General features: G+C 46.8%; 2 protein-coding genes and 1 long non-coding RNA gene across 3 annotated transcripts; 2 read left to right on the top strand and 1 right to left on the bottom strand.

Annotated features, from left to right (window-relative positions):
- Window positions 1-1,993: 1,993 nt before the first annotated feature.
- On the top strand, window positions 1,994-5,846 carry LOC120674387 (fructokinase-1). Its single transcript, XM_039955566.1, has 4 exons — window positions 1,994-2,537; window positions 4,667-4,999; window positions 5,193-5,309; window positions 5,422-5,846. The coding sequence occupies exons 1-4, from the start codon at window positions 2,145-2,147 to the stop codon at window positions 5,548-5,550; spliced, it is 972 nt and encodes a 323-aa protein (XP_039811500.1). The 5' UTR covers window positions 1,994-2,144; the 3' UTR covers window positions 5,551-5,846.
- A 2,018-nt stretch (window positions 5,847-7,864) lies between these two features.
- On the top strand, window positions 7,865-9,107 carry LOC120674450. Its single transcript, XR_005675113.1, has 2 exons — window positions 7,865-7,993; window positions 8,773-9,107. It is a non-coding gene; the product is annotated as an uncharacterized LOC120674450 (long non-coding RNA).
- A 2,589-nt stretch (window positions 9,108-11,696) lies between these two features.
- Window positions 11,697-23,279, bottom strand: LOC120675086 (putative metallophosphoesterase At3g03305). The gene is made up of 7 exons (XM_039956176.1): window positions 23,141-23,279; window positions 15,466-15,689; window positions 15,217-15,307; window positions 14,244-14,485; window positions 13,198-14,071; window positions 12,306-13,015; window positions 11,697-12,228 (listed from the first exon to the last, which is right to left on the bottom strand). Exons 1-7 carry the CDS (start codon window positions 23,277-23,279, stop codon window positions 12,112-12,114), a joined length of 2,397 nt encoding a protein of 798 aa, XP_039812110.1. The 3' UTR covers window positions 11,697-12,111.
- Window positions 23,280-23,681: the final 402 nt, after the last annotated feature.

The following is a 23,681-nucleotide window of genomic DNA, read 5'->3' as shown; positions in this document are numbered from 1 at the left end:
TTTGCACTTAGCTAGAGAAGACGCATGCAAAGTGAATTCGACACTAGCTCATCATCACTAGCTTATGTGTCCAGTCCAGCTAATTTAACTGTGCACAGGCCCTTGCACATGGTCTCACGTATTTTTCTTCCCCCCCCCCCCCTCCGTTCTTCAGTTTAAACAAACGCTAATGGCATGTGTTTCTTGGTGCTAATGCTGCTTTACAATTGGCAGCACCATGGGGTGAAGAGGTGAGAACAGAATCATACTACTAGATTGCCAAACAGCACCACATGCAGGGCAGCTTCTTCCCTCTTTGCTAGAGTAATACCGGCTTCCCCCCTTTGCACTTTTGCTCGGACTGACGTGGTGGGCTGCTTGTCTTTGAGCACGTTCTGAACAGCCTGTGAGGGTTGAATCACTGGCCACCGACCACTGGACGCGGACTCTCTAGCTAGGCAAAGTTAGGAGTTGAATATTGGAATTTGTTCTCTAGATTTCCTGAAAATTGTCATTGTAGTCTTTGGGGTAATGTGTATTTTTCTACTCTTTTTTTTTTGCCCTCGTAATATTCTGTCCAACATATTGGACAACACATCACCGGATCCACTTGAATTATAGTACAGTACCACCTAGCCTAGCTAGAGCTATGCCAGTTTTCTTTCCATTTCCATCATAATCTCATGTTTAATGTCTCCAAACCAATGGTTGCTGGTGGCCCATCCAACGTGTAACGGCTAATGGTTTCATGCTCTATAGCTAGGCAGCATTGTTGGTGCAGATGGCCTGTGTGTGCAATGCCAACAACATCAACGGGAAAACCGAGAACTCCACGGCAGCCGTACGTTTCCCGGCAGCGTCTCACGAGGCCCATGGTCTATGGAGGCAAATATTGTAAAACCGTTAGACAAAAGTAAGTTCAATTAGGAAACACGATTAACCTACGCAGTAAATAAACAGTCACGAAAATTGTTCTTCCACTTGCTTATTCATTGGAATGGCCAGGGTAATCAACGTTACAGGACGAGAACAATATGTTCTTCGACACGTGCATATATACATTGCGTGTATGTGTATCTATGAGTATATATACGGAATCATGATCATCTTTACTTCTTTAGTTGATCCAATTGAGATCGCTCGGCTTGTTGTCGCGTGGGTTCAGTTGCGAAACAACTCAAGAGACTCACGAGGATGGGGACGTGACGAGGCATTTGCCAGCTTTCCCTAGTCTTTTGTCCTACGTCGCGGTGGGGGGCATAGATGCACGGGTTTTCCTTCGACGTGTAGTGGTAGTCCGTTGCTAACAACACGTCAAATCCAGCTGAATTGGACTTCACATTGAGCTGGAGTCTAGTTGCTTCGTGGATGGCAAAAGATGGAAGCCACATAAACAAAGTAGCAAGGTTATGAAAAAAATATCATATTTTTCATGCTCGCATACATGCTTTGTGTACCTTATAATTCTTCTCGTACATATTTCTATATTATAATAAATTGTGAAATAGTTGAATCACTAGGCGTACCGCTATATAGTCAGGAACACATAGAATTGGAACAAGAAATAGATCGATAGATACATATCCGAATAATTGTTGCAATCATCTTTTATGGTCGATTTTCCACGTTTCATATCACTGTCATTTTGCTGTAACCATTGAAAATCAACCCCGCACGCTACGCTTCAGTCACATATATTTGGGATGGCTCCTCGACTCGATATGGAGCGGGGATCTCCATCCTAAATGTACACTTCTGTCACTTCATATATGGAAAATAGGATTCCATTCTTTTCCTACGGCAAGGAGGAATGGCAGCTCCATCTAAACTTTACAAGCCAAGCCGGGGAGGAGCCCTAAATTAAGCCATCGAAGCAGAGCAGCCGTCGTCCGTCGACACCACCACCCCCTCGCGACGCTACCCCGCAGAGCCCAACACGCCGCGGCTGCTGCCGGCTGCCGCGCACCACCACCACCACCACCATCTCCTCCTCCATCCCGAGAGCCAAGCAAACCAACCCCCCTCCCTCCTCTATATAACACGCCGCCTCGCCACCTCACCAGAAAATTCCCCACACGCGCCCACCCTCCCCCTCTCCTCTCTTTCTTTCCACACCCCTCTGCGTCCGTGCGCTGTGTTGTTGGGGGGCCAAACTGCCAGGGGCAATGGCGGCCGGGCGGGAGCTGGTGGTGAGTTTCGGCGAGATGCTGATAGACTTCGTGCCGACGGTGGCGGGGGTGTCGCTGGCGGAGGCGCCGGCCTTCCTCAAGGCCCCCGGGGGCGCGCCCGCCAACGTCGCCATCGCCGTCTCGCGCCTCGGCGGCGGGGCCGCCTTCGTCGGCAAGCTCGGCGACGACGAGTTCGGCCGCATGCTCGCGGCCATCCTCCGCGACAACGGCGTCGACGACGGCGGCGTCGTCTTCGACGCGGGCGCGCGCACCGCGCTCGCCTTCGTCACCCTGCGCGCCGACGGGGAGCGCGAGTTCATGTTCTACCGCAACCCCAGCGCCGACATGCTCCTCACCGCCGCCGAGCTCAACGTCGAGCTTATCAAGAGGGTGAGTAGGCCTGGCCCCTCCTCTCCTGGCGACCCCGTGCCTTCGCCTCCGTGATCCGCGGACAACGCGATCGATCCCGTCGAGTATGGTAGAAGCTGTCCTCCCATTCCTCGATTTCGATCCTCGGATCTGGGACGCGACCGATAGGTTTCTTGCGCTGATTTCGCGTGCGGCTTAGGTTGCGGCACCTGTAATTTTTCTTGGGCCTCTTCTTGCTTATCACGTTAAAGGCAAACCCTTTTTCCCGTCGTCTAATTCGGGCGCTTTGATGTTGAATCTTCCCGGGGAATCCAAAGATTCCTGGGCGAAAGTGGGCGCCCTCGTTGCTGGTTTTGGTCGGATCTTGTTGTGCGTTCTAGACTAACCCAAAGGATCTGGTCATGTGGCTTATGTGATTCCTCCTAAAAATTGGGGGAGACTAACCCAAAGGAGAGCCGTTATGAAACTAGTCAAACCCGTGGTTCTTGGATCCATCGGCGTGAGCTGGCCTTGTAGAAATCATCGGCCTTGCCGTGTATTAATGGAATCTACTTGGAATTTTGTTTCTTTCTAGTGGGTCAATAATTGTGGGCATTGCAACTGATGTCACACGCAATCCAGCTTTTGCCCGTATTCATTGAAGGGTTTTTTTATTCATGCCATTATAAGTTTCGAACTTTTGAGATACGCCATTACAATTCACCTATTTCGAAACTTGCCATTACAATTCTTCGTTTCTTTGAACCGTGCCATTTTATACGTCTTTGATGTCTTTGGACCCACTCGCAGACCTGCGTATTTTCGTATAGCCCAAAATGCCCCTGCTGCTTCTCTCCCTTCAACTCACTGACGTGTGGGGCCCACACGTCAGCTTCTCCTTCAACCTTCTTCCTCTTCTCCAAAACGCGCTGCTCACCTCCACCACCCTGCCCCAGCCGGCCTCCTCCCTGCCGGAAGGGCCCCTCCCCCGCCGCGCCATCGCGTGGGCCCGCCGCCATGGCCGCATACCACCAGCGACGCCGCCGCCGTGGCCGCATCACACCAGGGCCGCCGCCGCCATGGCTGCATCCCACCAGGGACGCCGTGCCCTCACGTGGGCCCGCCGCCGTGGCCGCCTCCCCGCCAGGGACGCCACGCGCACCACCGCCGCTCGTCCTCGTCGACGCCCACCTGCTCCCCGCCCACGCCGCCACCGCCCGCATCCCCGCCGCCGTGTCCCGCGCCCTCGCCGGGCTCCCAGGCCCCTTCCGCCGCGTCCACCTCACGGCCACCCCTATGGCCGCGCACCATGGCCGCGTCCAGCTCGTCCTCGTGAACCACCCGACCCGACCCCGATCCAGGCGCATCTGCAGCTCCCCGACGCCCTCCTCGCGTGCGCGACCTCCCTCACGCGCCTCTACCTCGGCTTCTGGACCTTCCCGTGCTCCCTCCCGCCCGCCGCCGCCGTGTTCCCCCGCCTCTAGGAGCTCGGCCTCGGTTCCATCGCCATCGGCGAACAGGACCTCGCCTTCCTGGTGAAGAGGAGGAAGGAGGTTGAGGGAGAAGATGACGTGTGGGCCCCACACGTCAGTGAGTTGAACGGAGAGAAACAGTAGGGGCATTTTGGGTCATACAAAAATACGCAGGTCTGCGAGTGGGTCCATAGGTATCAAAGAAGTATAAAATGGCACGGTTCAAAGAAACGAAGAATTATAATGGCAAGTTTTGAAATAGGTGAATTGTAATGGCGTATCTCAGAAGTTAGAAAATTGTAATGGCATGGATCAAAAAAACCCTTCATTGAACCTTCTGAAAACATTTGTGTGCTTCGTGTGATGGTACTAAGACATAAATGCACAAGTGTACGTTGCCAGACAGCTTGTTCCATATGCCAATTGCTAAACAGAATTTCAATTTTTTTTTAACCCAAGCTTGAATTAAACCGAGAATTATCACTGCCAGGAGGCGCCGTTAGATGGTTCAATGCATTCATGCTTATTTCAAATATGATTAAAAACGTGCACCTTTTGTAGAATTTACTGGAAAATATCTGCATCCATGGAGTAGTATCCAACTGTTTTAACTTGCAACAAATTTACATAATCACAGTGTCCAACTGTCCATTCCCCACCCCCGTTTGGGTAAATTCTCATAAGGTGTAATTTGTTCAGGCTGCAGTCTTTCACTATGGATCAATAAGCTTGATTGCTGAGCCTTGCCGGTCAGCACATCTCCGTGCGATGGAGATTGCCAAAGAGGCCGGTGCACTGCTCTCTTATGACCCAAACCTGAGGGAGGCGTTGTGGCCATCCCGTGAGGAGGCCCGCACCAAGATCTTGAGTATCTGGGACCAGGCAGACATTGTCAAGGTCAGCGAGGTTGAGCTTGAGTTCTTGACAGGCATCGACTCAGTGGAGGATGATGTTGTCATGAAGCTGTGGCGGCCTACCATGAAGCTGCTCCTAGTGACTCTTGGAGATCAAGGATGCAAATACTATGCCAGGGTATGTATTATAACTTTGTGCTAGCTACCACCCTATGAAAAATGGTTATTTATGCTGAATATTCATGCACTTCTCACATCCAACTTCACTATGTCTTGTCTTTGCCAAAGGCAGATCCAAAAGGCAAAGTGTACATAACTTGAGGATTTCTTCTGGAGCTGACGCTCACAGGTTTGCTATGCCTGAATTGCAGGATTTCCATGGAGCTGTCCCTTCGTTCAAAGTACAGCAAGTTGATACAACAGGTGCAGGTGATGCATTCGTTGGTGCTCTGCTCCGAAAAATCGTCCAAGATCCATCCTCTCTACAAGTAAGTTGGGAGAATTTTTTTTTATTGATCCAAAAGATTGCCGGTTCTACATTGGTCCTTCAGTTTTCAGTTTTACCATGTCACTGAAACTTGATGCCTGCTGATTGTACAGGATCAGAAGAAGCTTGAGGAGGCGATTAAATTCGCCAATGCGTGTGGAGCAATCACCACCACAAAGAAAGGGGCGATCCCATCGCTGCCCACTGAAACTGAGGTCTTGCAGCTAATAGCAAAGGCATAGATCACCCTGTTTGCTTTGGTTTTCACTAGCTTCAACTTCTGCAAATTGTATTGTATGCTGATCTGGATCGGAAGAAAAGCGGGTGCTCCATGACACCAGCCCTTTTTGCTTGCCCTAATACTTCCCTTCTTGAAAGGGTGTTTTGTTTCTAGAATTCTACTTGCAATAAGCAGAGCCTTTTATATCACAGTGCATTTGATACGGTCAAGTAATCAATTCATAATTGTAGAATATTTTTTTCTTCAAAATTTCGTTGAATTCTTGTTCCAGTGGTGTATGAATTGCCTTCGGAGTTCCATGTGCAGTGTGATATCTGCTACGGATAAGAAATGTTTTAATTTATATAGATAGCTCAGGCAGAGGACACTGGCATCTGCCTAATGGTTATTATGTAGCTGGGGCTCCATTGATCAGCTTTGTTTGTAACAGATCTGTAACTAACTTCTTGTTTGGTGTGCGCCTTTGGGGCTTAGGTCAGTCTCAGTGAGAGTTTCATGGCACAGTTACTTAGTCTGATGACTAGGTAACTGTGCCAGATGAGTTTCATGGTGATGAAACTCTCCTCACATCCCATGAAACTTTATCTTTCTCTCTCCTTGCCATGTCAGCAAAAGTGATGATATTTAATGCCATAAAACCCTCTATGAAACTCCCATGGAGACTGGCCTTAGAGAAATTATCACAACATGTGATCAACCGGAGGTCTGAGTTCTTTGGTTGTGGCATGAGCATGACCTGTCACCTGTGGAATATGCCTGCATTTGCAAAGGGTGTCCCATATGATTGCTGTTTGCTCAAGGCAGATCCGAAAGCAACCCCGTTTTGCGCTTTGCTCATTTTGTTTATGCGAACTGTGTACTGTAAATAGCCTTAAACGTAGCATGAAGAATCTGCCAAAATATGGCTCTTATATTATAATCTGATTTCTCGTATACTCTGTTGTTTTGTCAGATGAAACGCCTCATTGTCATGCATCTAGGCATCTTTCAGTCGGTTTCAGCGAACGTGCTATTATTTCAAAGTGTGCCCAAGCCTGATTTGTCTTGCTCCGCTTGTAATCTTTAAAAGACCTAATTGGGGGGCAATTTTTGCCACACCATTGTGCCACTCTATATTAATTAGCAGCCGTACGTTTTATATCCAACGTCTGGTATTGTGCCAGCGAAAGTTTCATTTAAAGTCTTCTATAGTGGACTGGAAAACTCATAGGCTCGGAGGAGATCGCCATCTTCATAAGCAAAGGAGAAAAGTTTTGATTGGACAGTCTAACTGATTAGCACGAGCTGAATCTTTTAAGACTAATCAGTTCATAATTAGACATTATTTGTCAAATAATAACGAAATATGTTACAATATCAAAACTCAAACTTTTTCACCAACTAAACACACCCTTATATCGCAGCCAGAAAAGAAAGCCGTCATGGCAGGAGAATCCTATACGGACAAGGACAACGCAGCAGGAGAATCCTATACGGACAAGGACAACGCAGCCACCATGGCATGAGGTTTAGAGAATGACGTTGGTCTCCGCTCGTACCCTCTGTGCTGTATTTGCCTGCACGGTGCATACAATGCAGATAGGGCATCTGGGTATTTCTCGTCATGATTTTTCAGCATTGATCAGTAACATTAAATTCCTTTTGAATTGAAGCACAAGTAGTACAACTAATTAGAGTGGCCCATTGTTCGTTCAAAAAAAAATAGAGTGGCCCATTGAAGTGCTATATCATCATGCCCTCCACTGATCACCATGTGACAGATTGCATAGAACAAACCACAATCCAACATTTGCAGTGTGGATTGCTCCAACAAAATAACTTCCAACTTGGTGGTGACCTTCTGTATCGTCGATGACTTCTTTAGCCAGCAGCTAAAGTAGCTAGGCGTGAAGCTCAACAAAACATTTTTGACATACGAGTTCCAGCAAAACATTGAAAGAAAGATACAAGTAGAATTGGTTGATGACTCTTGAGACTCCAATGGCATCAATGATTTACTAGTTCTTCCAGAAACATGGTGACCGGACGAGGGGGTCCTCAGCCTGTGAGGCGATTGCGATTCTGCGACAGACCGCGGCGGCGGCGGCGGCGGCGGCAGCGGCGTAGGACGGCGTGGTGAAGATGAGCTGCGGCCGGCTCTGGAGTTCTTTATTTAATTAATTATCAGCTCCATAGGTAAAAACAAGGATCCATCCGCCTGAGCCGATGGACGAAGCTGATCATCCGAGCCAAGCGAGCGCAGTTTCCTAATCGCGAGCGTCGTCGTTGATTCGCGAGAGACACCACGCGTCGGCTATCGGGGACGGGTCCTCCAGAACCCTCCGCAGAATAAGCGAGACACCCACACCCAGACCTGAACGAGTCGAATCGTTGCGGCGGCGGCGGCGTATTCCTCCTCCCCCTCGCCCGCCTCGTCTCTCGCCGCTGACTCGCCAGTGCCACAGGTACGCCTTCACCTTCTGCCCCTCCCCGATCCGCCAATCGCATGCGCCGGTAGCTCGGATCGGTGGGCCCTACTAGGCCCGTTCCTGGATCCGTCTCGCCAGGTCCCCTTGGCTGCGATTGTTTTTCCCTGTTGCCTCTGCTGCTGGCGGCCAGCCATATGTAGGCTCTGATGCTCTGAAACTAAAATGTCTCATCTGTACAATATATATAGTAGTACAAATCTGTGTTCAGTTTGCTAGATTTCTGTGTACCACCATCAGACCATCTGCATATATCATCACTGCATGCCCACATTTTTTCCTGAATATATACAATGCAAAACTGTATTATGCGTGCTTCTGTTCGCATGATATTCAAATTTGAACATGCTTCATTATAAATATGGCACGAAATCCATCCCTCTAAATTGGCCACCAGTTAGGTTTCTTTTCTCAAGTCTGATACATGGTAGTAGCGTAGGTTCCTGTGAGTTCTATATATTAATTATTAACTGGTTTGTCGCAGGTTGATTTAAATTTGGGGGTGATTCTTGATTATGATTTTAATAAACTCTTGTTCAATAATTGAGACTCCATAAATATGATTGATGATGCTCTTTTGTATATAAAATCTTCAACCTTCGGTGGATATAATATTGTACTGTCCTATGTTGGGGTGTAGTAATTTGACACACGGCAGGGATGAAATGGGTTCACTTCACTCTTTGCGTTTTAGCTGATTACAAATTTCTGTTTTACATATTTCAATATTCTAACCTTAGTTCACATGGTGTATGCAGGGTCCACTCTCAGTAGTCTTTCCTATAGACAACCGTGGAAGTCCTGTAGGAATGAGCGAGCTGAGAAGCCACCTGAACCGGACAAAGCATATGATGACATTTGCGAAGCCGATCTCCGACTTCCATTTGCTGCTCAAGCTCGCTACTTTCTTAGATGTAAAGGCAGATGTGCCATGTGCCTCCCCTAGCTGCATGTGTATAAGTATTTTTCAATTCTTATGCGATTACCATTCTGATAGAGTGACATCTTTCGTTGTCGTGGCGATGCTCGAACCTTATCTTGCAGTGACTTGAATCTTATTACTTTGGATTTTGGAATAAGTCTATATCTGGCCTCTCAACTCTTCAGTTTGTCCAATTAACCCTATCTCTAATACTTTAAAGTGCTTCAGTGCAAAAAATCTTGATTACCTTTTGTTATGGACAATCCAACTTTCATCTCTTTTAGTTTTGGCACATTTAAAGCATTTTAAGACGCGCTTCATGTGGAGCTTTTAGCTTGCCAGGCGGGGAGCAGAAAGGTAGCTGAAAAGGCAAGTGCAGGGCGCTGCAGACAAATTCTTTTGCTTTAGCACCAACATGAGGCATAGCTTATGAAGCCAAGCCAGCGTGCAGACAATTTGGCTGAATATGATAATAATAGGTCTGAAATACAGTATAACGAAAGAAAAAGACTATTACATTATAAAATAAATTTGCAAAAATAGATACGTACTTATTTATACAGTGCTAACTAATGAAACCTTGCAGAGTGGTGCGTTAGCCATCCGCCCCTGTGGTGGATTAAAGCTTGCAGACAAGACGTTTATCAAGCATAAGTGTTTGTCATTTTTGCATTATTAACTCACGGTGGCGCGCCAAATTTCTAGTTAGTAATATTAATGGCAGAGCTACTATCTTTGTGACACAGGAGCTGACAACTGCTTCCAGCACCACAAAGATCTTATCCAAGGTTAAAAACATTCTGAAGCTCGTTCATTAGACCGTCCGAAAAGAAATTCCTACAGGACGGTGTCCGCATCTCCGTCAGTGTATCATCCGCCACCACACACGTACTAGTACTACAGCATCGGCAGAGCCGGAATGGTCGCTGTCACGCGAATGATCAGGCTCTCGCTTGGCGTTCATCTGCTGCTTGCTTTCAAGACACGTGTTGGACGTTGGGTGTTGGCAATGCAGTACGTGTGTGACAAGAAGTGACATGTCAGCGCCACCTTCGCGAGAGCATCCCGTCCAGAGCCGTGGGGATAGCCTTCGCGGAGTCCACGTCACTTTCCGGAACCATGGCCGCGCATCCGGTTCTGTAGCATCTACGGAGTAGTATAGGTGACGTAGGCTCGTGAGAGCTCCAAATCTGGACGGGGCCTGTCCGGCGGTGTCCTCGGCGAGCTGTCATGGAGGTCAGTTCCTCTCCATTTTGCGAAGTGGTGGAGGTTCCTTTCCCCGTTGGTGGGATCTTTTGTCTGCCCCCTGGGGGCTTGTCTTCCTCGTCGGTTTTCGTTTCGCCGGCGGTGGATATCGGTTCCGGTCGGTTTGCTACTTTGCTTGGGTGATTCCATGGCGGGCCGACGCGGATTTGGTGCTGCGCTGCTGCTGTCTCTGGATGGTGGTGGGGCTAGCTTCTCCTTCCTATGGTGTTCGACGGGGATCGTGCGGCATCTTCCAACGTCTGGAGCCCCTCGTCAGAGCTGTAGCGGAGGTCTTTCCGGTGCTCGACGTCTTCTCGGGCGGAGGCGACTGGAGTTTACAGTGGCGACGGTGCGGACCTTTTCTTCAAATTTGATCTTTTCTAGGGTCCTTTGTATTAGTTTTGGCCCCTGCAGAATGTGCTTTGTAGTGTGCGTATTTTCTTCTTTATTCAGGGGTCTCTTTGTAAAAGGCACCAGTTAACAAAGCTCCCAGAGCTTCCAGCCCCTTCGCAAAAAAAAAAAATTACAGCTCTTGTCATGAGGCAGGCAGGTGGGCCATGGCATTTTGCCGCAGCCAAACGCGACACCGCCCGGGAACCCAACTCATCTCGAAGCCCGCTTGTCAGATACAGCTTTTTTTTTTTTTTTTTGAGAGGAGCTTGTCAGATACAGCTGATGGGCTCACACAGAGGGTTCGCTTGGCCCATCAACGGCCAGGCCCATCTGGCACCGTCGTCTTCTTCCCCTCCACTCCACTGCACAGCTTCCATTGCAGTTCCTCTACAAAAAAAGCACTACAAAAGAAAGGTGCGTTCTTTTCCATACCCATTTCTGCCCTTCTCGTCCCGCTCACTCCGTAGCTGGCTTCTCCTGCTCCCTCGGCGCAGCTTCTTCAGGGGCTGACCCATTTCATCTCCATCCGCCTCCGCCGAATCATCCGCCGCTCCCGCGGGTGCCGACCGACGGCGGCCTCGAACCGGCGAGGTCGCCGTCCACAACAGTAACCCGCCAACACTTTCTGCAAATCAAACCTTCATTTAGTCGAATGTTTACATAAAACCCTCTGATTATCCGAATATTTACATGAATCTCTCTGATTCGGATATCTCTAAACCGAATATTTGCACGAAACCTCTAAGCCGAATTGCGATTAAATATGTTCAGCTGGTCTAATTTCGGCTGATTCAATAGTATGCGGCATTGGAATCTTCGTGGATTAGCCATCATCTGCATTTGGGCAGTTCCACTCCATTCTCCGATCGCCACTTATTTTCAGCTCTAACTGAATGATTGGCTAGCGGGCAGAGTAGTGTACAGTTTTCTCCAAGAAGTATACAGTTTATTACCGTGATATGAACATAGTTGGGTGCTACGAGCCTGCGACACATCGTTATCTGATCGTTTCAAATTTTGAACATAGATATCAGTTCATTTCAAAATCTGACAAGAAGTCTTGAATATCCAGGACAAGACAAAGCCAGTCATTCCAGGACGAAAAGCAGCCACGATTGCATATGGTAGTGTAATATCCATTCCTCAAAAGACAATGCTAATAGTTTGAAGAGGTGTACTGTGTACATCACCAAAGCCTCACAAATGATTTTTTTCTGGAACAGTCCCACTAGGATAAATGATACGAAAAAAAAACTGACAGGTCAAGAAAGGAAAGAACTTGGCTCAGTCCTAACTGTTCATTCTAATGAAATGTCCCTCATTTATATGCAGCGCAGTGCTGACAGCATCTTTATGTATGTTAGAGAACCTAAATCTGCTCTCTGAAAGAGAAAAACTGGAGGTAGCACACCTTCAGTTGCGAGTTTTTAGTCTTCAGTCTTCAGAGGAAGAAGCATCATTTGCGATGGCTATCCAGGACATCTTAAACCATTTTTAGGACAATCTAGTATAGTACACTTTCAGAGCTCCCAAACAGCTAAATGGTCGATGTCTTGTAAATGGAAAACCCCATGACTGCAGGAATGAAGAAGAAAAGCACGGGCGAGTGGAGCAAAGGGTTCATAGCATAAGCCTTCACAAGAGCTCTGCAAAGCTGCATAAAGAGAAGGGTCAGAATTGTTACAAAAAGAGACATTGCAAGCACAGAAACTTGCACGTGTTGCTTTATACCTTCCAATGTTTCCATAGAACCACTAAGCAAAATAGAAACAGAAATTTTCTAATCCAGCGACCATTCCAAAAAATTTCATGTTCTATCTGCCTCCTGCTCTTCTGGTAGTAATCATCTTTCTTCTTTCCTGATCGAGAAAGATAATGCTCTCGATATGCCGTTCTCTCAGCAGCCATGGCAGCTAAAATCACAATTGTGGGTAATAACACAAAATAAAGGTGAGGTAGAACAATGACCATTACATCTGGAATCCCAGCATGGACTACTTCGTTGCCACTGTTGGGTCTTTTAAGAATCCAGCCACTATGCGACATGTATGTGAGCCTACCATCCTCAGTAATAGGGTGACCAAACAGCCAAGGTAAGAAAACTAAATAGATAGTGTACACCAAGAGCAAAAACCATACAAGAATCACCCTGGCCAGTTCAACAAAGAGCCAGACAAAACCACCAACTGAAGACTTTAACAGTGTCCTCTCATTACCATTTGTGTATAGAGACTTATATGTGAACTGATCTTTGAATACCACAGCTGAAACTTGTGGTGCGAGAAGCAATGAAAATATCAGAGAAATAGCACACCACAGTGCAGGATGATATATTGAAGCCCACTGAATACCAATCACAAAAAATTCCTTCCATGTCCAGTTCACTCTTGCGGTCAAGCCATTAACAGAGAATGGCCTTAACTGGCTGACACTTGTATCACCTGTTATATCCATCACTTCAATTTGGAGCCAATATCGGCTGGGAGAGGGATCTTCAAATGTGCAGGATGATATATTGAAGCCCACTGAATACCAATCACAAAAAATTCCTTCCATGTCCAGTTCACTCTTGCGGTCAAGCCATTAACAGAGAATGGCCTTAACTGGCTGACACTTGTATCACCTGTTATATCCATCAGTTCAATTTGGAGCCAATATCGTCTGGGAGAGGGATCTTCAAATGCCATCCAGTTCCATGGTACTAAATACATATGTCCCCGAGTATCATTGGAATCCACCCTTTTCATTTCGGAGTCCAAAACTACTTCAAGAGTTCCTGGTCTTGAGTCATATATCTTCACAGAAACAGATATGATCTCTTGTTTAGAGAATACAAGAGCCCTCACTGTATCAAAAGTAGATGCCCCCTTGATATGACACTTGAAATCACGAGAAGCAGAAGCTCTCTGCATGAATCTTGAATCAAGGGGAAAGGTAGGCAGTATAATTATGCTCTTTGAGCCTAATCTGAAATCTATATCAGTATAGGAGACATGACCATCATCGATTGCCAGTATCCTCATACTTCTGCTCTTTCTCCAATCACCCATTTCCCATTCCCAGAACTCTTCAACATGAGCTGCTTCTTCAGAACAGTTTTCCTTATTACTCTGGATTGCATATCCTTGGTGCATGTTAAATTGGTAATAATGTTCTGATAATGATGGTTCCTGGACTGCTCGATGGTAGTATCGCTTCAAGTTCTTCCCAAATCTTGTATGAAGATGCCCACACAAGTATGCCGCCAATGATTGCTTTAGGAAAACATCCTTGATACTTTTTCCTGACTCTGTTAATGCTGAGAAAGACAAAGGGAAGTGCCCAAATGCAATTTTTGTCACTGGAACCTTGTCAAAGTTAGTATCCCACTGCGATAATGCTTGATCCAATTCGATAAGCTGCTTATCAGTTGGATGGCCAAAAAGATTGGTTGGGCCTCTAAGACCAATCTCCATCGTGCTATCAAAGCCAACAAATAGATGCTTCCGACCGCTATTCTGCAGACCGTTCATAAATACAGTGTCAAGGGCATTCTAACAAGCGATTGCAAACACAATTATATATACCAAATGACAATACACTTGGAACTACAAGATGGCATTGAAATAAGAAGCAGACATCTTTCTTCCTGCAGCAGAAGTGTCAATCATATATAGAGAAACCACTGACCTCCAAAGTAATGCTTTGGACACGCCCTTGGCGTCCCAACTTAGCATTGATGCTGTACTTCTGATAGAAGTCATTGTCAACACCAGATTCCGAAACACCAAAGCTATCATGATTTCCTCTCAGATCAAAGAAAATTCTTCTTGGAAGCTTGCTGATTCGAATGATATCATTTATTGTACTTCCATATTCTACCCATTCAACCTCATTCTGCTTCATTGTTAGCAGATCTTTGTTTTTCCCATCTGCAACAAAAACCAAGATATATATATTAAAACAGAGATAAATCCCCTTGGTAATGATATTTCACAAAATGAATTTTCTTGTTTCTTAGAGGGTGTTACCTACGTTCTTTTGTGCTGGTTGGAGCAACTTGTGTGACACTAATCAATATTACAGACTTATAGGTGCCTCTCATTTTCCAATGCGGAAACATGTAATAGAAGATCATATGTTCAGTTAGCTCAATTTTGCATTTGTGTGGGCTTTTGAAATTCAACTTTGTTGTTTTGGCTATTACTTCATATCAAATTATTTTAAATGGAAGAAAGCACATCCTGCCTATTAGTCACACGTCGAATACAGTGAGTGATACTGTGCATCAACAACATGACAGAGACAGAAGTTGTTAGCAATCAGTGCTTACTCCCTAGTACTTCATTTGGAGAAATCTTACTTTGTTATACGGGCTGTTTGTTATTATGGAAAATCGAGACCTGCAGTGAGTGGCATTTTGGTTATTGGTGGGCAACTGGGCCAAAACAGGCCACTTGCCCCTAGACCGGACGGATTGTGCAGCCTTGATATTGTCGATTTCACAACGAATGTTCTGAACGATCTGGTTTCCATTCAAATTCTGAGAACGTTGGCTCATTCGCTGAGTAGGTTCATCGCACATTGGATCAGCCCTGAAGCCGCGGGGAATCAGAGGATGGGGACGATGGCCGGAGCCTGGAGGGAGGGATCTAGTACACACCAGTGAGATCCCCGGTGATCAGCACGAGGTCCGGGTTGACCACGGCGAGCGCCGGGCCCACGTACCGCCGGAAGTCGTATGCGCGCTCCGGCAGGGGCGGAGCCAGGAAGTGTTTTTTTTCATTGTTAGAGAAGGCCAACTATATAAATTTTTATAAAAATTTAATCAAAATTCAAATTTGTAGTGTTAATTTAGAGATCATGGGGGCCAGGCCCCTGTCCGCCCCCTCCCTCCGCCCCTGCGCTCCGGGTGGTGCACGCTGAAGTGGAGATCCGAGAGCTGGGCCACCCACACCACCCCATCCGGAGCGCCGGACACCTCCACCAGCTCCCGCTCGTCACGGGCCGCCGCGGAGGGCCAGGAGGACGGCGAGGAACCGGGGGCCGCGCGTCCCCATGGCGAAGGCGCAGACCGGGAGCATGACGGGGAGAATTCTGTTGCAGTGTTGTCCCTCCCTCCCCGGCAAAACGCTTCTCAGGCCGCGTTTAGTTTGTGAAAAGTAGGGTAAAAAGTTAATGTAGCACGTTTCGTTGTTACTTGACAAATAATGTTCAATCACTAATTAGGCTTAAAAGATTCATCTCATACTAATCAGTTAGAATGTGTAATTAGTTATTTTTTTCAACTACATTTAATACTTCATGCATGTGTCGAAAGATTTGATGTGACGGATACTGTAGGAAAAAATTTGGGAACTAAACGGGGCCTCAGCTTTACGCTTTCAACCCTATGCCTTCAAAATTCCAAAAACTTTACAAGATTCTCCATCACATATTCACATCGAATTTTTAAACACATATATGAAATATTAAATTTAGCTAAATAAAATAACTAATTACATAATTTGTCTATAATTTGCTAGACGAATCTTTTAAACCTAGTTAATCCATAGCGGAATAATAATTACCAAATAAAAATGAAAGTGCTACAATATTTTACATCTAAAATTTTATGCATCTAAACAAGGGCTTAGTTGCCAAAAAATTTTGCACAGTACCCCGTCACATCGAATCTTCGGACACATACATAGAGCATTAAATATAGTTGAAAAAATAATTAATTACACAATTCAACCGATTAGCACCCGCTGAATCTTTTAAGTCTAATTAGTCTATAATTAGACATTATTTATTAAATAACAACGAAATATACTAAATACCAAAATTCAAACTTTTTCACCGAATAAACACACCCTTACGCGTCCGGCCTCCGAATCCGTGTTTTGCTTTCTCGACAGAGACGCAAAGACTTACGTGTTTCCTGGACATTTAACGTAATTCGTTTGCAGACTTAAGCAATAAGCACCCAACACAGTCCAATAACTCGAGTCAAAAATCTCCCCCAATCCCCTGCCTCCCCCAGGCCCCAAAATTTCTTTCGAACCCTGCTCTTCTTGCACCCTTAGTCTTCATCCTTCATCGGACAAGCGGCCGCTGCTCACGCACCCGCCGTCGGAGACGTCGCCTTCTCCCCGCCCGCATCTACGCGGTACAAGCCCCTGCCCCGCCGCCGTCATCAGAGACGTCGCCTTCCCCCCGCACGCATCTGCGCGGCCCTCGCCGCCGCTGGAGACGTCGCCTTCTCCCCCGCCCGCGCTTGCGCGATACAAGCCCCCGCCCCCACCCCGGTCGCGGCAGCCCGCTTCTCCGTCTACGAGGAGCAACATCGAGCAAGAGAGCGGAGGGCGCGCCGGCACCAACGGCGACCTCAACATGGAGCCCCGCAGCCAGAACCAGGCGTTAGCTCCGCTGCAGGCGCTTACCGTTGTTTCGAGCAGCAAGTTGGAGGGGGCGAGTGGAGGGGGCGACCGTCTAACATCAAAAAAAATTCATCAAAATAAATTACTCACTAAAAATATTTTTTTTCAAAATATTTTCATCGCCGAGCTCGAATTTTTTCCGACAATTCGTCGCTCGGACACTAAAAATCTAATCTCGGTCTCGACATCGAAATCAATCATCGTTTAAAACTTCGTTTGTCTTCTTGTTTCTCGTGCGCGTGGCTTCTCGTCGACGCCACGTCTGGCTCGCGACCTCACCGTGAATCCTGCCGGCGTCTCCTTTTCTTTTCTCTCATCTTTTCTTTTTTTTCTTTTCTCCTTTCCTCTCTTTTTCCTTTTTCCTTTTTCTCTTTCTTCTTTTTCTTTTCTCCTTTTTCTCTTCCCTTCTCCTTCCTTCTCCTCTTTCCTACTGCCTCCATGCGCTGCACGCGCGCGTGCCTGTGCTCGAGCAGGCACTTACCGTTGTTTCGAGCAGCAAGTTGGAGGGGGCGAGTGGAGGGGGCGACCGCGCTTCTCCCCCGCCCGCGCTTGCGCGATACAAGCCCCCGCCCCCACCCCGGTCGCGGCAGCCCGCTTCTCCGTCTACGAGGAGCAACATCGAGCAAGAGAGCGGAGGGCGCGCCGGCACCAACGGCGACCTCAACATGGAGCCCCGCAGCCAGAACCAGGCGTTAGCTCCGCTGCAGGCGCTTACCGTTGTTTCGAGCAGCAAGTTGGAGGGGGCGAGTGGAGGGGGCGACCGTCTAACATCAAAAAAAATTCACCAAAATAAATTACTCACTAAAAATATTTTTTTCAAAATATTTTCATCGCCGAGCTCGAATTTTTTCCGACAATTCGTCGCTCGGACACTAAAAATCTAATCTCGGTCTCGACATCGAAATCAATCATCGTTTAAAACTTCGTTTGTCTTCTTGTTTCTCGTGCGCGTCGCTTCTCGTCGACGCCACGTCTGGCTCGCGACCTCACCGTGAATCCCGCCGGCGTCTCCTTTTCTTTTCTCTCCTCTTTTCTTTTTTTTCTTTTCTCCTTTCCTCTCTTTTTCCTTTTTCCTTTTTCTCTTTCTTCTTTTTCTTTTCTCCTTTTTCTCTTCCCTTCTCCTTCCTTCTCCTCTTTCCTACTGCCTCCATGCGCTGCACGCGCGCGTGCCTGTGCCACGCGCTCCACGCGCACCCGAGATGCCCGGCGCGCCGCTCGGCCCTGCCCGAGCCGTCTCGTCGTCCTGTACCACCGCCGAGAATCGCGCCGCCGCTCCACGACGCCACGCCGGCTCCAAGCGCCATTAATGGCCACCGAGCTCGTCGGCCGGCCTCCACCGCGCTCCACCACCTCTCCTTGCCTATAAATAGGCCCTCCACTGCGCCATCCACCTCCACAACGCCGGCCACCCCCCGCTTGCCCCCTCCCCACGCTCACAGAACTGCTGCCACGGCCATAGCCGGCCACCTCCGCCCGCCACCATCGCCCGCCCTCCACAGACCGCCTCCGCTCGAGGTGAGTAGGGGAATCGGACCCCCTCGGCCTCCTCTCCATTTTCCCCCACTTCCCGGCCTCCATCACGCCCCGAGGGCCGCCGGCCCATGCCCCCTCCCACTGCGCCTCCTCTGTTTCACGGGAGGGAGGAGGAAGAAGAAAGGGCATTTTGCCCTTAGCCCCCTGTCCTCTCCCCTTTTCCAATAAGAACCCCCACCTCTCTCTAATTCTTTTGCAAAGAAGCCCCTGCCATTCCATATTGCTGAAAACAAACCCCTCCACTATACAAATATAATTACATCTAGGCCCTGCCCCTTTCCAGAGTAGTCCAGATATTTCCAGAAATTATAATCAAGTCCTTTGCCACCCCCAAATAATTACAAACAAGTCCCTGAACTCCGGTTTAGTCCCCTAAACCCCTTTTCAACATGTCATTTCATGCGCCAAACACCCTCCGATTGACCTGAAATTCGACAACGCCATTTCTAATATAATTTCAACCGTACCATTAGAAAATCTTCCGAAAATATTCTTCCTATCTTCCTATCTTAATTTTTCCCTATTCGAGCTCAATGGTAAAACCTTTATTTCCTTTTTCTTGATTGTGTGCTTGCTTGGTGCGTTGTAGATCACGGAGTGACCGAGAAAGAACCCGTCGACGAGCAGTACTGCGAGCAAGTGTGCGAGGACCAGTACCGCGACCCCGAACCCGAAGGATAGTACCTCGATCAGGACTTCCCGGAAGGCTTTGTGAACGGCAAGTTCAATCTCATCCTTTGATGCATGTTTTGTCCCAGTTTTATAAACACAACCTATTGGCCTGTTTTACAAAACTGCATATGCTCTGTCTGCTGAAAACATGGTTGGATAGCTACCCCTTGATTTGTCATAACCATTCCGTGACCACTTAGATTAATGTCTAAATATGATTTATTCTATTTGGATGTTTATCGCTGCTAGAGCGCTTAGAACCCGGTTGCTCTTTGCAATTCAAATATTACTACAAGATGTTTCCAAAACAAAGAAAAGCGTAAGTATCAAAATGGGGGAAAATGAGATTTTTGGAATATAAACAAAAGAAGGGCTTAGACGAGATGGATGGTGATTCCTGTGTGGGACGCCAAATGGTGTGCTCGTACCTGTGTGGTTGAGTAAGGATGAGAGATATCCATCTTGTCAATTAAGGACCGAGTTGATGTGTCATCTTGCCTAACTCAACTGTTGTGCAAACCACTCGACCGTTGTATGTAGCAACGGCTTAGCATAAACCCCACTTGTTAGTCTGATAGCCATCAAGAGAGCTGAGGGCAATGGGTGATCAAGGAAAATGGATAAGATCGCGGTGACTTATGCCCCGATTAAATCTCAGTGATAGGTCGATGACCCCTTGGTGGATCCCGTGGTGGCTAGTCAGGTCTAGCTAAGGTGGGTAATGACTTTGTTGGGATCTGCACCGACACTAAAGTGATCGTGCTGTGGTACCCCGCTTGTGGGTAAAGTTGCACACCTTTGCAGAGTATAAATCTATTCGAATAGTCGTGCCCACGGTACTGGGTGAGTTACGGTTTGGTCACACAACTAGTGTTTCTTCTGGGAATGGATGGGTTGGCGTGAGTTGTTTTGGAAAAAGTGTCCGGCAGCTGTGCCATGTGCTACGGCGGATGAGGAGTCCGGTGGCAACTTATAAACTTGGATCCTATGTGGATCAACCCTACGTGTCAAGATAATTGTTCTAAAAACCCTTTTCTTTCAAATCAACCCATGCATAAAAATTAGCTTTCCGCAAATTGAACCCTAGCCTCATCCTTGCTGGGTACGTTTGTACTCACCCTTGCTTAATTTTTACAAAGGAAGATCCAGACTTTATTCCTAAGGATGTTGAGTAGGGGTTCTGTTCCGTACCCAACCTTGCCTGTGGATAGGGTCACCCGCAGGAAGCTTCGTATGGCGCAAGACTCTGATGACCTCTTCGTGCTTCACGTTCTTGTTTGGGTTGTAGTTGTTGTCCTCGCGATAGTGGCGCTCCACTGCCCATTATCGCGTAGAGTTGTACGGTGATGTATCATCTGATGTAATAAATATGTATCAGCCTCCTGGGACTGATATTTGTATCACATTTGAGTCACCTCTTATGAGGGAACGCTTCAGACCATGACATTAGCCAAGACAATTTTGAGGCAGCGAGCCGTACCAGCGATCCTGCGGACACCAACAAATTCAACGCCTCTTCGACGGCGACGAGGATGCCGCCTACCACGGGTTCAAGCCCCGAGACCGAGAGCAGAGGGGCCCGCGGGATCAGCTGGTTGGCCAATGCCCAAGACCTGTCGTCACCGCCGCTAGCAGCAGCGACCTCCCATACGAGCACACATGCTATCGGCAGCCGGAACAACCCTTCTGGCTTCAAATCGACACCGCGAGAATGGCCGAAGTATTAAGGAATGGTACGAGTCCTGCATAGGCAATGTATTGGTGAGTTTCAACCCAATAAGTGCTCTGTTTTTTTGTTCTATGTTACTGTTGCTGAGCTTTAGATGTTTGTTCTTGTATCAGAAACAATTTCTTTCTGAACACTCCATTGTTTCGTAATGCACAAGTTCTCTTTGTTCTACATTGTGTGTCTGTGTGTCAGTTGTCACTCATTTAGCTACCTTAGCTCGCCAGTCACTTCTTTCTTGATTTGAGGGTTTTGTTGCGGCCTGATTTTGTTGTTCAGTTGAGGGTCGCTGTGCGTGGGTTCTCACTTCACGGGATCATGTCGCTCCTCGGGAGCACGCAAGGATAGTCAAGGACTTCTGCCCCAATCTTCAGGTGCTTGTGTTCGATGGCATAGACTTCATTTGGGCCATGACATCAATTACGGTTGGAGTGACAATGTCTGCTAGGACAAGGTTAGATCGTCTATTCTCTCAACATGGCACTAGTCTAGCTTTGATTGGTGTTGGTAACCGAAATGACCTTAATACCCACTAAGCTGAGGATCTACACCTAAGACACACCAACTCACCTTAGAATCGGTTAGCTTTTTCAATTTCTAGCTATTTAGTGTATAAGGTCGGTTAGCTTTTTCAATTTCTAGCTATTTAGTGTATAAGGTCCTTTCGACGGCAGAGCCGCTTTCTCGCTTTCAGGTGGTAGAGCCTACCAACAGATGAAGCTGGCTTCCAGGAGGCAGAACCTTCCTACTATGAAGCTCAAACTCTTGGTGATCTCGGGTGGCAGAGCCATCCTAAGATAGATCACAACTTATAGACTAAATACCTAGAAACTAGGGGACTAGCACTTACAAATCATTTGATTTATTGTAACACAATAGTATTACACAAGAGCACACAATACACCCTCTCTTTGTGGTTATCCTAGCACTCATATTTCTCATCTACCATACTCTTAGATAGATGGCATGGTAAGGAGGGAGTCATCTATTTACAGGCCAATGCGGATTATAAGGTGGTGACATGTGTCCCTCCTTCTAGAGAATTCCTAACTATTACAATATTTTCTGATTTATTTATTACTAATTCTAGAGTACTTCATGAAAATATCTTCTTATTGCCTTATAGAGAATACTATAAAAGGTTGCCTTGCATTCTTCCAACATCCCCCCTCAAGGAAAACTTCTATCCAGACTTGTTTTGCAGACCATGACGAGTGCTTCTCGAAACTTCTCAAATTTTGCCTTATTTAGACCTTTTTGTGAAGATGTCAGCAAATTGCTCATCTGTCTTTTTAGGCACCATTTTGATCTCACCTTCAAGGATCTTTTTCCCTTATGTAGTGGTACGGGACTTCTATGTGTTTGGTCCTTGCATGAAAAATTGGATTTTCTGCTAGGCGTATAGAGGATAGGTTGTAACAAAAAATCCTTACTAGATAATCTGTTGGCTGATGAAGATACTCCATCAATTGCTTAAGCCAAGTGCTTTCTTGAGCTGCCATTGCTACTGATCAATACTCAGTTTCAGTACTTGATAATGTCATAGTGGGTTGTCTCTTGCTGCACCATGATATGGGTTCTGACCCAAGATTGAAGAAGTATCCTATGGTTGATCGTCGTGTGCCACAATCTCCAGCGTAATCGGCATCGCAATATCCCATCACCTGGCAATTCTTTGTCTACTTGTAAGAATACCAAAATCGATGGTGCCTTTAACGTATCTGAGGATGCGCTTAACTGCATCAAGATGAGTCTTCTTTGGATTGCTCATGTATCGACTAACCACTCCAACTGGATAGGAAATATCTGGCCGACTAAGAGTAAGATAGATAACGCTCCTGACCAGCTGTCAATACATAGTCACATCCTCCAAGTCCTCCCCTTATCTTCTTGTAGCCTCACATTGGGATCCATAGGAGTAGACACGAGCTTGTAGTCAATCATTCACTACCTTTGTATAAGATCCTTGGCATATTTCCATTGACCCAGAAATAGTTCTTCTTTTGTGCGCTCCACCTTAAGCCCAAGGAAGTGCTTCAACTCTCCAATCTCCTTCATTTGAAACTGGACAGAGAGATTTTCTCTTGTACTTTGTATCTCCTTAGAATAATTTCCGGTGATGATTAAATCATCAACATAGACTAGTACTATTGCTAGTCTACCATCCTTGGTCTTCACGAATATGCTAGAGTCTGATGGAACGACTTTAAAACTACTATGCACAAGAAACTCACCAAACTTCCCGTACTGTGCTCGTGGTGCTTGCTTCAAGCCATAGAGAACCTTCTTCAGTTTACACACGTACTCGGGGGTGGATCTTGCTCTTAAAACCTCTTGGTTGCTCCATATAGATATCCTTATCAAGTTCGCCATGTAGGAATGCGTTCTTGACATCCATCTGCCACAACTTCCAAACTTGCAAGCAGCCAATGCGAGTAAGACTCGAACAGTTGTGATTTTTGCCACTGGACTAAATGTTTCCATTTGTTGAGAAAAACTCCGAGCCACAAGTCAAGCCTTATACCTTTCAACTGAGACATCTGGACGAGTCTTTACTTTGTAGATACATTTGCAAGATATAGGCTTTACTTCATTTGGCCTTGGCACTAAATCCCATGTTTGATTATCATTTAGTGACTTAATTTCTTCCTCCATCACCTTACGCCACTGAGTACCTTTGATGCTTCTTCATATGAAGATGGCTCAATAAGTATAGACTCATCGACAAAAGTAGCATTTGCTTACCTTGGATTAGGCTTGATCTTTCTTGTTGTC

Source organism: Panicum virgatum, chromosome 5N, assembly GCF_016808335.1.
Source record: "Panicum virgatum strain AP13 chromosome 5N, P.virgatum_v5, whole genome shotgun sequence".
Lineage (NCBI taxonomy): Eukaryota > Viridiplantae > Streptophyta > Magnoliopsida > Poales > Poaceae > Panicum > Panicum virgatum.
Note: the sequence above shows the minus strand (reverse complement) of the source record. Positions and strands in the feature narration are given on the sequence as shown.

Bases quoted from the DNA above. Each gene is read 5' to 3' on its own strand.
- LOC120674387 (XM_039955566.1), top strand. From the start codon at position 2,145: ATGGCGGCCGGGCGGGAGCTGGTGGTGAGTTTCGGCGAGATGCTGATA. The intron at 2,538-4,666 runs GTGAGTAGGCCT...TAATTTGTTCAG, and splicing joins ACGTCGAGCTTATCAAGAGG to GCTGCAGTCTTTCACTATGG. The intron at 5,000-5,192 runs GTATGTATTATA...CCTGAATTGCAG, and splicing joins GATGCAAATACTATGCCAGG to GATTTCCATGGAGCTGTCCC.
- LOC120675086 (XM_039956176.1), bottom strand. From the start codon at position 23,279: ATGGCGAACTTGATAAGGATATCTATATGGAGCAACCAAGAGGTTTTA. The intron at 15,690-23,140 runs GTGAGTTTCTTG...ACGCGGCCTGAG, and splicing joins AGCACAGTACGGGAAGTTTG to AAGCGTTTTGCCGGGGAGGG. The intron at 15,308-15,465 runs CCGGAGCGCAGG...GCTCCGCCCCTG, and splicing joins TCCACTTCAGCGTGCACCAC to CCGGAGCGCGCATACGACTT.